The 13,348-nt window shown below is 42.9% G+C and overlaps 1 protein-coding gene across 9 annotated transcripts in view; it reads left to right on the forward strand.

The window, feature by feature from the left end:
• The window catches only part of LOC110519331 (dystrophin-like), a 369,908-nt gene that overhangs the window by 87,106 nt on the left and 269,454 nt on the right, over window positions 1-13,348 (forward strand). For all 9 annotated transcript variants that reach the window (XM_036982105.1, XM_036982095.1, XM_036982096.1 and 6 more), the window contains exons 3-4: window positions 11,279-11,371; window positions 13,005-13,082. In XM_036982105.1, coding sequence (XP_036838000.1) covers window positions 11,279-11,371; window positions 13,005-13,082 — 171 coding nt within the window. The remainder of the gene's footprint in view (window positions 1-11,278; window positions 11,372-13,004; window positions 13,083-13,348) is intronic.

Genomic DNA, 13,348 nt, shown 5'->3' on the forward strand with positions numbered 1-13,348 from the left:
AGTGTGTGTGTGTATACTATAGATTGCAGTGTGTGTAATATAGATTGCAGTGTGTGTGTGTGTAATATAGATTGCAGTGTGTGCAATATAGATTGCAGTGTGTGTGTGTGTGTATAATATAGATTGCAGTGTGTGTGTGTGTGTGTGTATAATATAGATTGCAGTGTGTATAATATAGATTGCAGTGTGTGTGTGTGTATAATATAGATTGCAGTGTGTGTGTGTGTGTGTAATATAGATTGCTGTGTGTGTGTGTGTGTGTATAATATAGATTGCAGTGTGTGTAATAGAGGTCGACAGATTAATCAGAATGGCCGATTTCAAGTTTTCATAACAATCGGAAATCTGTATTTTTGTGCGCCGCTAAATTTTTTGGGGGTTAACTGCCTCGTTCAGGGGCAGAACGACAGATTTTCACCTTGTCAGCTCGGGGGATTCAATCTTGCAACCTTACAGTTAACTAGTCCAACGCAATAACGACCTGTCTCTCTCTCGTTGCACTCCACAAGGAGACTGCCTGTTACGCTAATGCAGTAAGCCAAGGTAAGTTGCTAGCTAGCATTAATTAAACTTATGTTATAAAAAACAATCAATCATAATCACTAGTTAACTACACATGGTTGATGATATTACTAGATATTATCTAGCGTGTCCTGCGTTGCATATAATCTGCATACAAGCATACAAGTATCTAAGTATCTGACTGAGCGGTGGTAGGCAGAAGCAGGCCGGTAAACATTCATTCAAACAGCACTTTCTTGCGTTTTGCCAGCAGCTCTTCGTTGTGTGTCAAGCATTGTGCTGTTTATGACTTCAAGCCTATCAACTCCCGAGATGAGGCTGGTGTAACCGAAGTGAAATGGCTAGCTAGTTAGCGCGCGCTAATAGCGTTTCAAACGTCACTCACTCTGAGCCTTCTAGTAGTTGTTCCCCTTGCTCTGTATGGGTAACGCTGCTTCAATGGTGGGATTTGTCATTGCGTTGCTGGTTTGAGACCAGGGAGGAGCGAGGAGAGGGACGGAAACACTGGCAATACTAATACTGTTACACTGGCAATACTAATACTGTTACACTGGCAACTAATAATGTTACACTGGCAATACTAATACTGTTACACTGGCAACTAATACTGTTACACTGGCAATACTAATACTGTTACACTGGCAATACTAATACTGTTACACTGGCAACTAATAATGTTACACTGGCAATACTAATACTGTTACACTGGCAACTAATACTGTTACACTGGCAATACTAATACTGTTACACTGGCAATACTAAGGTCCCTATAAGAACATCTAATAGTCAAAGGTTAATGAAATACAAATGGTATAGAGGGAAATAGTCCTATAATTCCTATAATAACTACAACCTAAAACTTCTTACCTGGGAATATTGAAGACTCATGTTAAAAGGAACCACCATCTTTCATATGTTCTCATGTTCTGAGCAAGGAACTTAAACGTTAGCTTTCTTACATGGCACATATTGCACTTTTACTTTCTTCTCCAACACTTTGTTTTTGCATTATTTAAACCAAATTGAACATGTTTCATTATTTACTTGAGGCTAAATTGATTTTATTGATGTATCATATTAAGTTAAATTTAGTGTTCATTCAGTATTGTTGTAATTGTCATTATTACAAATAAATGTTAAAAGAAATGGTATCGGCTTTTTTGGTCCTCCAATAATCGGTATCGGTATCGGGTTGAAAAATCATAATCGGTCGACCTCTAGCGTGTAATATAGATTGCAGTGTGTGTATGTAATATAGATTGCAGTGTGTGTGTAATATAGATTGCAGTGTGTGTAATATAGATTGCAGTGTGTGTGTAATATAGATTGCAGTGTGTGTGTAATATAGATTGCAGTGTGTGTATGTAATATAGATTGCAGTGTGTGTATGTAATATAGATTGCAGTGTGTGTAATATAGATTACAGTGTGTTTATGTAATATAGATTGCAGTGTGTATAATATAGATTGCTGTGTGTGTATGTAATATAGATTGCAGTGTGTGTAATATAGATTGCAGTGTGTGTATGTAATATAGATTGCAGTGTGTGTAATATAGATTGCAGTGTGTGTAATATAGATTGCAGTGTGTGTAATATAGATTGCAGTGTGTGTAATATAGATTGCAGTGTGTGTAATATAGATTGCAGTGTGTGTAATATAGATTGCAGTGTGTGTAATATAGATTGCAGTGTGTGTGTAATATAGATTGCAGTGTGTGTGTAATATAGATTGCAGAGTGTGTGTAATATAGATTGCAGTGTGTATAATATAGATTGCTGTGTGTGTATGTAATATAGATTGCAGTGTGTGTAATATAGATTGCAGTGTGTGTATGTAATATAGATTGCAGTGTGTGTAATATAGATTGCAGTGTATGTAATATAGATTGCAGTGTGTGTAATATAGATTGCAGTGTGTGTGTAATATAGATTGCAGTGTGTGTATGTAATATAGATTGCAGTGTGTATAATATAGATTGCTGTGTGTGTATGTAATATAGATTGCAGTGTGTGTAATATAGATTGCAGTGTGTGTATGTAATATAGATTGCAGTGTGTGTAATATAGATTGCTGTGTGTGTATGTAATATAGATTGCAGTGTGTGTAATATAGATTGCAGTGTGTGTATGTAATATAGATTGCAGTGTGTATAATATAGATTGCAGTGTGTGTAATATAGATTGCAGTGTGTGTAATATAGATTTTAGTGTGTATGTAATATAGATTGCAGTGTGTATGTAATATAGATTGCAGTGTGTGTGATATAGATTGCAGTGTGTGTGTAATATAGATTGCAGTGTGTGTAATATAGATTGCAGTGTGTGTGTAATATAGATTGCAGTGTGTGTAATATAGATTGCAGTGTGTGTATGTAATATAGATTGCAGTGTGTGTAATATAGATTGCTGTGTGTGTAATATATATTGCAGTGTGTGTGTAATATAGATTGCAGTGTGTATGTAATATAGATTGCAGTGTGTATGTAATATAGATTGCAGTGTGTATGTAATATAGATTGCAGTGTGTGTAATATAGATTGCAGTGTGTGTATGTAATATAGATTGCAGTGTGTAATATAGATTGCTGTGTGTGTAATATATATTGCAGTGTGTGTGTAATATAGATTGCAGTGTGTATGTAATATAGATTGCAGTGTGTGTAATATAGATTGCAGTGTGTATGTAATATAGATTGCAGTGTGTGTGTAATATAGATTGCAGTGTGTGTAATATAGATTGCAGTGTGTGTATGTAATATAGATTGCAGTGTGTGTAATATAGATTGCTGTGTGTGTAATATATATTGCAGTGTGTGTAATATAGATTGTAGTGTGTGTGATATAGATTGCAGTGTGTGTGTGATATAGATTGCAGTGTGTGTATGTGATATAGATTGCAGTGTGTGTGTAATATAGATTGCAGTGTGCGTGATATAGATTGCAGTGTGTGTATGTAATATAGATGGTAGTGTGTGTAATATAGATTGTAGTGTGTATGTAATATAGATTGTAGTGTGTGTGATATAGATTGTAGTGTGTGTGTAATATAGATTGCAGTGTGCGTGATATAGATTGCAGTGTGTGTATGTAATATAGATGGTAGTGTGTGTAATATAGATTGCAGTGTGTATGTAATATAGATTGCAGTGTGTATGTAATATAGATTGCAGTGTGTATGTAATATAGATTGCAGTGTGTATGTAATATAGATTGCAGTGTGTATGTAATATAGATTGCAGTGTGTGTGTGATATAGATTGTAGTGTGTGTGTAATATAGATTGCAGTGTGTGTGTAATATAGATTGCAGTGTGTATGTAATATAGATTGCAGTGTGTATGTAATATAGATTGCAGTGTGTATGTAATATAGATTGCAGTGTGTATGTAATATAGATTGCAGTGTGTGTGTGTAATATAGATTGCAGTGTGTGTGTAATATAGATTGCAGTGTGTGTGTAATATAGATTGCAGTGTGTATGTAATATAGATTGCAGTGTGTATGTAATATAGATTGCAGTGTGTATGTAATATAGATTGCAGTGTGTATGTAATATAGATTGCAGTGTGTGTGATATAGATTGTAGTGTGTGTGTGATATAGATTGTAGTGTGTGTGTGATATAGATTGCAGTGTGTGTATGTAATATAGATTGTAGTGTGTGTAATATAGATTGTAGTGTGTGTGTGATATAGATTGCAGTGTGTGTGATATAGATTGCAGTTTGTGTGATATAGATTGCAGTGTGTGTAATATAGATTGCAGTGTGTGTGTGATATAGATTGCAGTGTGTGTGATATAGATTGCAGTGTGTGTGATATAGATTGCAGTGTGTGTAATATAGATTGTAGTGTGTGTGTGATATAGATTGCAGTGTGTGTGTGATATAGATTGTAGTGTGTGTGTGATATAGATTGTAGTGTGTGTGTGATATAGATTGTAGTGTGTGTGTGATATAGATTGCAGTGTGTGTGTGATATAGATTGCAGTGTGTGTGTAATATAGATTGTAGTGTGTGTGTGATATAGATTGTAGTGTGTGTGTGATATAGATTGCAGTGTGTGTGTGATATAGATTGTAGTGTGTGTGTGATATAGATTGTAGTGTGTGTGTGATATAGATTGTAGTGTGTGTGTGATATAGATTGCAGTGTGTGTGTGATATAGATTGTAGTGTGTGTGTGTGATATAGATTGCAGTGTGTGTGTAATATAGATTGCAGTGTGTGTATGTAATATAGATTGCAGTGTGTGTATGTAATATAGATTGCAGTGTGTGTATGTAATATAGATTGCAGTGTGTGTGTATAATATAGATTGCAGTGTGTGTATGTAATATAGATTGCAGTGTGTGTATGTAATATAGATTTTAGTGTGTGTATGTAATATAGATTGCAGTGTGTATGTATAGATTGCTGTGAGACAGAGAGTGGAAGCAGAGAGAAAGGGACAGCGAGAGAGAGTGGAAGACAGAGAGTGAAAGACAGAGAGTGAAAGACAGAGAGTGAAAGACAGAGAGTGGATGACAGAGAGAGTGGATGACAGAGAGAGTGGATGACAGAGTGTATGACAGAGAGAGTGGAAGACAGAGAGTGGAAGACAGAGAATGGAAGACAGAGAGAGTGGAAGACAGAGAGTGGATGACAGAGAGAGTGTAAGACAGAGAGTGGATCACAGAGAGAGTGGAAGACAGAGAGTGGAAGACAGAGAGAGTGGAAGACAGAGAGTGGATGACAGAGAGTGGATGACAGAGAGAGTGGAAGACAGAGAGTGGAAGACAGAGAGTTGATGACAGAGAGTGGATGACAGAGAGTGGATAACAGAGAGAGTGGATGACAGAGAGAGTGGAAGACAGAGAGTGGAAGCCAGAGAGTGGATGACAGAGAGAGTGGAAGACAGAGAGTGGATGACAGAGAGAGTGTAAGACAGAGAGTGGAAGCAGAGAGAAAGGGACAGAGAGAGAGAGTGGAAGACAGAGATAGTGGAAGCCAGAGAGTGGATGACAGAGAGAGTGAAAGACAGAGAGTGGATGACAGAGAGAGTGGAAGACAGAGAGTGGAAGACAGAGAGTGGACGACAGAGAGTGGATGACAGAGAGTGGATGACAGAGAGAGTGGAAGACAGAGAGTGGAAGCCAGAGAGTGGATGACAGAGAGAGTGAAAGACAGAGAGTGGATGACAGAGAGAGTGGAAGACAGAGAGTGGAAGACAGAGAGTGGACGACAGAGAGTGGATGACAGAGAGTGGATGACAGAGAGAGTGGAAGACAGAGAGTGGAAGAGAGAGAGTGGATGACAGAGAGAGTGGAAGACAGAGAGTGGATGACAGAGAGAGTGGATGACAGAGAGAGTGGATGACAGAGAGAGTGGAAGACAGAGAGTGGATGACAGAGAGAGTGTAAGACAGAGTGTAAGACAGAGAGTGGAAGACAGAGAGTGGAAGACAGAGAGAGGAAGACAGAGAGAGTGGATGACAGAGAGAGTGGAAGACAGAGAGTGTGGAAGCCAGAGAGTGGATGACAGAGACAGTGGATGACAGAGAGTGGAAGACAGCGAGTTGAAGACAGAGAGTGGAAGACAGAGAGTGGAAGACAAGAGAGTGGATGAGAGAGAGTGGATGACAGAGAGTGGATGACAGAGTGTAAGACAGAGAGAGTGGAAGACAGAGAGTGGAAGACAGAGTGGATGACAGAGAGTGGATGACAGAGAGTGGATGACAGAGAGAGTGGAAGACAGAGAGTGGATGACAGAGAGAGTGGAAGACAGAGAGTGGATGACAGAGAGAGTGGAAGACATAGAGAGTGGAAGACAGAGAGTGGATGACAGAGAGAGAGAAAGAGAGAAAACATGGTGTCCATTCTCTCCAAACCTCATTAACAGTCCCCTCCCACTCTCCCTGTTTTTGTCAGAGTTCAGATGTGGCAATAGGCTCATCTTTTCTAAGGAAATCAATTCGCCGCCCCCAAGGCATTGTGGTCTGTCTGGAGACCGAGGCCTTTATTGAGTCACTGGAAGAGGCATGGGGCGACACACACACACACACACACACACACACACACATTAGGGGGCAGGAGGGGGTCGGGCTCAAAGGGGTAAAGCCAGCGTGCCAACCCAAGGGCACGGCCGTGGACAGACTGCCTAGAGATAATCCTAACATACAGAGGGAGGGAGGGAAGTAGAAAGGTAGGGAGGGATAGATGTGGAGAGGGAGGGAGGAAGGGAGGGAGGGAGGGAAGTAGAAAGGTAGGGAAGGATAGATGTGGAGAGGGAGGGAGGGAGGGAAGTAGAAAGGTAGGGAGGGATAGATGTGGAGAGGGAGGGAGGGAGGGAGCGAGGGAAGTAGAAAGGTAGGGAGGGATAGATGTGGAGAGGGAGGGAGGGAGGGAAGTAGAAAGGTAGGGAGGGATAGATGTGGAGAGGGAGGGAGGAAGGGAGGGAGGGAGGGAAGTAGAAAGGTAGGGAGGGATAGATGTGGAGAGGGAGGGAGGGAGGGAAGTAGAAAGGTAGGGAGGGATAGATGTGGAGAGGGAGGGAGGGAGGGAGCGAGGGAAGTAGAAAGGTAGGGAGGGATAGAGGGAGGGAGGGAGGGAGGGAGGGAGGGAGGGAGGGAGGGAGGGAGGGGCAGAGCGGGGAGGGAGGGAGCCACACTACTGCAAAGGGTTAAAGCCAGTGTCCCAACCCAAGGGCATGGCCGTGGACAGTGGACAGCCTCCCCAGAGATAATCCTAACATAAACAAACAGACTGGGAGGGAGGGAGAGATGTGGAGAGGCAGAGGAGGGAGGGGGGCAGAGGAGGAAGGGAGGGAGAAAGGGGGAGAGGCAGAGGAGGGAGGGAGAGAGAGGGGGAGAGGCAGAGGAGGGAGGGAGGCAGAGGAGGGAGGGAGGTAGGGAGGGAGGGGAGAGATGGAGGGAGGTAGAGAGAGAGGGAGAGGCAGAGGAGGGAGGGAGAGAGAGAGGGGAGAGGCAGAGGAGGGAGGGATGGAGTTAGAGAGAGAGGGGGAGAGGCAGAGGAGGGAGGGATGTGGAGAGGCGGCAAGATGGATGGAGACAGACAGACAGACAGACAGACAGACAGACAGACAGACAGACAGACAGACAGACAGACAGACCGACCGACAGAGCCACGAAGAGAACTGTGAACTGTAGAATTGAACAGCGCTAGCCTGAAATCCACACTGAATCAGTCAGATTCGCTACTGTTTCAGACAGTGAAGTAATATTCAGTTTGGATCTGATTCCGAACCAGAGCGGAAACATAGACTTGGCAGTTTTAGCAGACATGATAAGTACAGATGTATAATCTTAATTTGATCTCTCTTTTGTTGCTGAGAATTTTACTGCATCGCAGGGAATGCAGATGAGCTTTGTGATTTACATAAATTTACTGGAAACCTACACCAACACACGGTCATATTAATTAACAGCCTCACCTCCATCAAGCAACATTATGGACTAAACAGTCAAACCCTGTTGCTGCAGGATTATTTAGCTATGACAATACAGGTCAAATGAAAGACCCTACATCTGTAGCAGTGTAGAGAATAGGCATGGAGATGAGGGAACACTTATATTCATGACATCACAGCATGCATCCCAAATGGCACCCTATTCCCTATATAGTGCACTACTTTTGACCAGGGCCCATAGCACTGTAGTCAAAAGTAGTGCACTATATAGGGAAGAGGATGTGCTATTTAGGAGACATGCCTGTACTTTACCCTCTGACTGGGAATACTTGTGAAATGAAAGGTGATTTTGCTGGAAAAACACGATGTTTCTGTCTTTTCCTTTTGATTTGCGTTGCGTGAAACAACGACCTGGAAGTTATTATGAAGTCTGCAGCAGCAGACATTTATCACAGAGCAGGACTTCAGAGGTCAACCTGCCCCTGTATAGATACCACCAGTACACCCTTCATACTAGATTAGATAACCGACTGTAGCTACGTCTTCTCTCAGTGTTAGTGTTGGAGATATGTCTCTCAGTGTTAGTGTTGGAGATATGTCTCTCTGTGTTAGTGTTGGAGATATGTCTCTCTGTGTTAGTGTTGGAGATATGTCTCTCAGTGTTAGTGTTGGAGATAGGTCTCTCTGTGTTAGTGTTGGAGATATGTCTCTCTGTGTTAGTGTTGGAGATATGTCTCTCAGTGTTAGTGTTGGAGATATGTCTCTCTGTGTTAGTGTTGGAGATATGTCTCTCTGTGTTAGTGTTGGAGATATGTCTCTCTGTGTTAGTGTTGGAGATATGTCTCTCTGTGTTAGTGTTGGAGATATGTCTCTCTGTGTTAGTGTTGGAGATATGTCTCTCTGTGTTAGTGTTGGAGATATGTCTCTCTGTGTTAGTGTTGGAGATATGTCTCTCTGTGTTAGTGTTGGAGATATGTCTCTCTGTGTTAGTGTTGGAGATATGTCTCTCTGTGTTAGTGTTGGAGATATGTCTCTCAGTGTTAGTATTGGAGATATGTCTCTCTGTGTTAGTGTTGGAGATATGTCTCTGTGTTAGTATTGGAGATATGTCTCTCAGTGTTAGTGTTGGAGATATGTCTCTCTGTGTTAGTGTTGGAGATATGTCTCTCAGTGTTAGTGTTGGAGATATGTCTCTCTGTGTTAGTGTTGGAGATATGTCTCTCTGTGTTAGTATTGGAGATATGTCTCTCAGTGTCAGTATTGGAGATATGTCTCTCTGTGTTAGTATTGGAGATATGTCTCTCAGTGTCAGTATTGGAGATATGTCTCTCTGTGTTAGTATTGGAGATATGTCTCTGTGTTAGTATTGGAGATATGTCTCTCAGTGTTAGTGTTGGAGATATGTCTCTCTGTGTTAGTGTTGGAGATATGTCTCTCTGTGTTAGTGTTGGAGATATGTCTCTCTGTGTTAGTGTTGGAGATATGTCTCTCTGTGTTAGTGTTGGAGATATGTCTCTCTGTGTTAGTGTTGGAGATATGTCTCTCTGTGTTAGTGTTGGAGATATGTCTCTCTGTGTTAGTGTTGGAGATATGTCTCTCTGTGTTAGTGTTGGAGATATGTCTCTCAGTGTTAGTGTTGGAGATATGTCTCTCTGTGTTAGTGTTGGAGATATGTCTCTCTGTGTTAGTGTTGGAGATATGTCTCTCTGTGTTAGTGTTGGAGATTTGTCTCTCTGTGTTAGTGTTGGAGATATGTCTCTCAGTGTTAGTGTTGGAGATTTGTCTCTCTGTGTTAGTGTTGGAGATATGTCTCTCTGTGTTAGTGTTGGAGATTTGTCTCTCTGTGTTAGTGTTGGAGATATGTCTCTCAGTGTTAGTATTGGAGATGTGTCTCTCTGTGTTAGTATTGGAGATATGTCTCTCAGTGTTAGTGTTGGAGATATGTCTCTCTGTGTTAGTGTTGGAGATATGTCTCTCTGTGTTAGTGTTGGAGATATGTCTCTCAGTGTTAGTGTTGGAGATATGTCTCTCTGTGTTAGTATTGGAGATATGTCTCTGTGTTAGTATTGGAGATATGTCTCTCAGTGTTAGTATTGGAGATATGTCTCTCAGTGTTAGTTTTGGAGATATGTCTCTCTGTGTTAGTGTTGGAGATATGTCTCTCTGTGTTAGTGTTGGAGATATGTCTCTCTGTGTTAGTGTTGGAGATATGTCTCTCTGTGTTAGTGTTGGAGATATGTCTCTCAGTGTTAGTGTTGGAGATATGTCTCTCTGTGTTTGTGTTGGAGATATGTCTCTCTGTGTTAGTATTGGATATATGTCTCTCAGTGTTAGTATTGGAGATTTGTCTCTCTGTGTTAGTATTGGAGATATGTCTCTCTGTGTTAGTATTGGAGATATGTCTCTCAGTGTTAGTATTGGAGATATGTCTCTCAATGTTAGTATTGGAGCTATGTCTCTCAGTGTTAGTATTGGAGATATGTCTCTCAGTGTCAGTATTGGAGATATGCGTCTCAATGTTAGTATTGGAGATATGTCTTCTGTCAGTGTTAGTATTTGAGATATGTCTTATCTCAGTGTTAGTATTGGAGATATGTCTTCTCTCAGTGTTAGTATTGGAGATATGTCTCTCTGTGTCAGTATTGTATATATGTCTCTCAGTGTTAGTATTGGAGATATGTCTCTCTGTGTCAGTATTGGAGATGTGTCTCTCTGTGTCAGTATTGGAGATATGTCTCTCAGTGTTAGTATTGGAGATACGTCTCTCTGTGTTAGTATTGGAGATATGTCTCTCTGTGTCAGTATTGGAGATTTGTCTCTCTGTGTCATTGTTGGAAATATGTCTTCTCTCAGTGTTAGTATTGGAGATATGTCTCTGTGTTAGTATCGGATATATATCTCTCTGTGTTATTATTGGAGATATGTCTCTCAGTGTTAGTATTGGAGATGTGTCTTCTCTCAGTGTTAGTATTGGAGTCATGTCTCTCTGTGTTAGTATTGGAGCTATGTCTCTCTGTGTCAGTTTGGAGATATGTCTTCTCTCTGTGTTAGTATTGGAGCTATGTCTCTCTGTGTCAGTTTGGAGATATGTCTTCTCTCTGTGTTAGTATTGGAGCTATGTCTCTCAGTGTTAGTATTGGAGATACGTCTCTCTGTGTTAGTATTGGAGATATGTCTGTCGGAGTGTCATGATGGGTTGACCTTGCTCAAAGGCACAACGACAGGATATTATGGTACCTAGGGTCTGAAACCAGAAAAACCAGCACATCTCCCATTTTGTCTTGCTCTGCTCAGGATTTGAACTGACATCGTTCCTGTGTATCCTGTAGTGATGTGTTGTGCCCTGTTTCCTCAGGCAGGGAAGCCCCCCATCCAGGACCTCTTCACCGACCTGTGTGATGGCCGTCGCCTGCTGGAGCTGCTGGAGGGACTGGCAGGTCACGAGCTGGTCAGTAATGTCATCATTATCCTCCTGGACTTACCATCCTCCTAACCCCATTCACCTCCTCACCTCCTTATCCTCCTAGCCCCATGTATCTCCCTCACCTCCTCATCTCCTCACCTCCTTATCCTCCTAGCCCCATGTATCTCCCTCACCTCATCACCTCACCTCCTTATCCTCCTATCCCCATGTATCTGCCTCACCTCCTCATCTCCTCACCTCCTTATCCTCCTAGCCCCATGTATCTCCCTCACCTCATCACCTCACCTCCTTATCCTCCTAGCCCCATGTATCTCCCTCACCTCATCTCCTCACCTCCTTATCCTCCTAGCCCCATGTATCTCCCTCACCACCTCACCTCCTTATCCTCCTAGCCCCATGTATCTCCCTCACCTCACCACCTCACCTCCTTATCCTCCTAGCCCCATGTATCTCCCTCACCTCCTCATCTCCTCACCTTCTTATCCTCCTAGCCCCATGTATCTCCCTCACCTCATCACCTCACCTCCTTATCCTCCTAGCCCCATGTATCTCCCTCACCACCTCACCTCCTTATCCTCCTAGCCCCATGTATCTCCCTCACCTCACCACCTCACCTCCTTATCCTCCTAGCCCCATGTATCTCCCTCACCTCCTCATCTCCTCACCTCCTTATCCTCCTAGCCCCATGTATCTCCCTTACCTCCTCATCTCCTCACCTCCTTATCCTCCTAGCCCCATGTATCTCCCTCACCACCTCACCTCCTTATCCTCCTAGCCCCATGTATCTCCCTCACCTCACCACCTCACCTCCTTATCCTCCTAGCCCCATGTATCTCCCTCACCTCCTCATCTCCTCACCTCCTTATCCTCCTATCCCCATGTATCTCCCTCACCTCCTCATCTCCTCACCTCCTTATCCTCCTAGCCCTATGTATCTCCCTCACCTCATCACCTCACCTCCTTATCCTCCTAGCCCCATGTATCTCCCTCACCACCTCACCTCCTTATCCTCCTAGCGCCATGTATCTCCCTCACCTCACCACCTCACCTCCTTATCCTCCTAGCCCCATGTATCTCCCTTACCTCCTCATCTCCTCACCTCCTTATCCTCCTAGCCCCATGTATCTCCCTCACCTCCTCATCTCCTCACCTCCTTATCCTCCTAGCCCCATGTATCTCCCTCACCTCCTCATCTCCTCACCTCCTTATCCTCCTAGCCCCATGTATCTCCCTCACCTCCTCATCTCCTCACCTCCTTATCCTTCTAGCCCCATGTATCTCCCTCATCTCCTCACCTCCTTATCCTCCTAGCCCCATGTATCTCCATCTCCTCACTTCCTTATCCTCTTGACCCCACTTGCCTCCTCGCCTCCTTGCCTCCTAACCCCACTTATCTCCTCAACTCCTCACTTATCTCCTCACCTATTATACCAACCTGTTGTCTTTCTCCTTGCATTTCCTCTCCTCCTCCTCTACCTTTGTCCTAAACTTTATACAATAGCTTTTATTGTAATATAAACCTCTTTCAGCAATGGCCCTGAGCAAAGTCTTTAATATCATGTTCAGTAAATAAAGCCTCTGTGTGTTCTGAAGGATCTCTTCTCTTCTGTGTGTGTGTGTGTATGTGTGTGTGTGTGTGTGTGTTCTGAGTCTGCAGGTGAAGGAGAGAGGATTCACGCGCGTCCACTCACTAAACAATGTCAATAGAGCGCTGCAGATCCTACAGAAGAACAATGTACGTATTAGTGAACAGATCACACACTGAGGAGGAGGAGGAGAGGGACGAGGAAGAGAGGAGGAAGAGAAAGAGAGGAAGAGAGGAGGGGGAGGAAGAGAGGAGGAAGAGAAGGAAAGAGGAGGAGGAGAAGGAAGAGAGAAGGGGAGGAAGAGAGGAAGAGAGGAAGAGGAGAAGGAAGAGAGAAGGGGAGGAAGAGAGGAGGGGGAGGAAGAGAGGGAGAGAAAGAGAGGAAGAGAGGAGGAGGAGAAGGAAGAGAGAAGGGG

This window comes from Oncorhynchus mykiss, chromosome 7 (genome assembly GCF_013265735.2).
Source record: "Oncorhynchus mykiss isolate Arlee chromosome 7, USDA_OmykA_1.1, whole genome shotgun sequence".
NCBI lineage: Eukaryota > Metazoa > Chordata > Actinopteri > Salmoniformes > Salmonidae > Oncorhynchus > Oncorhynchus mykiss.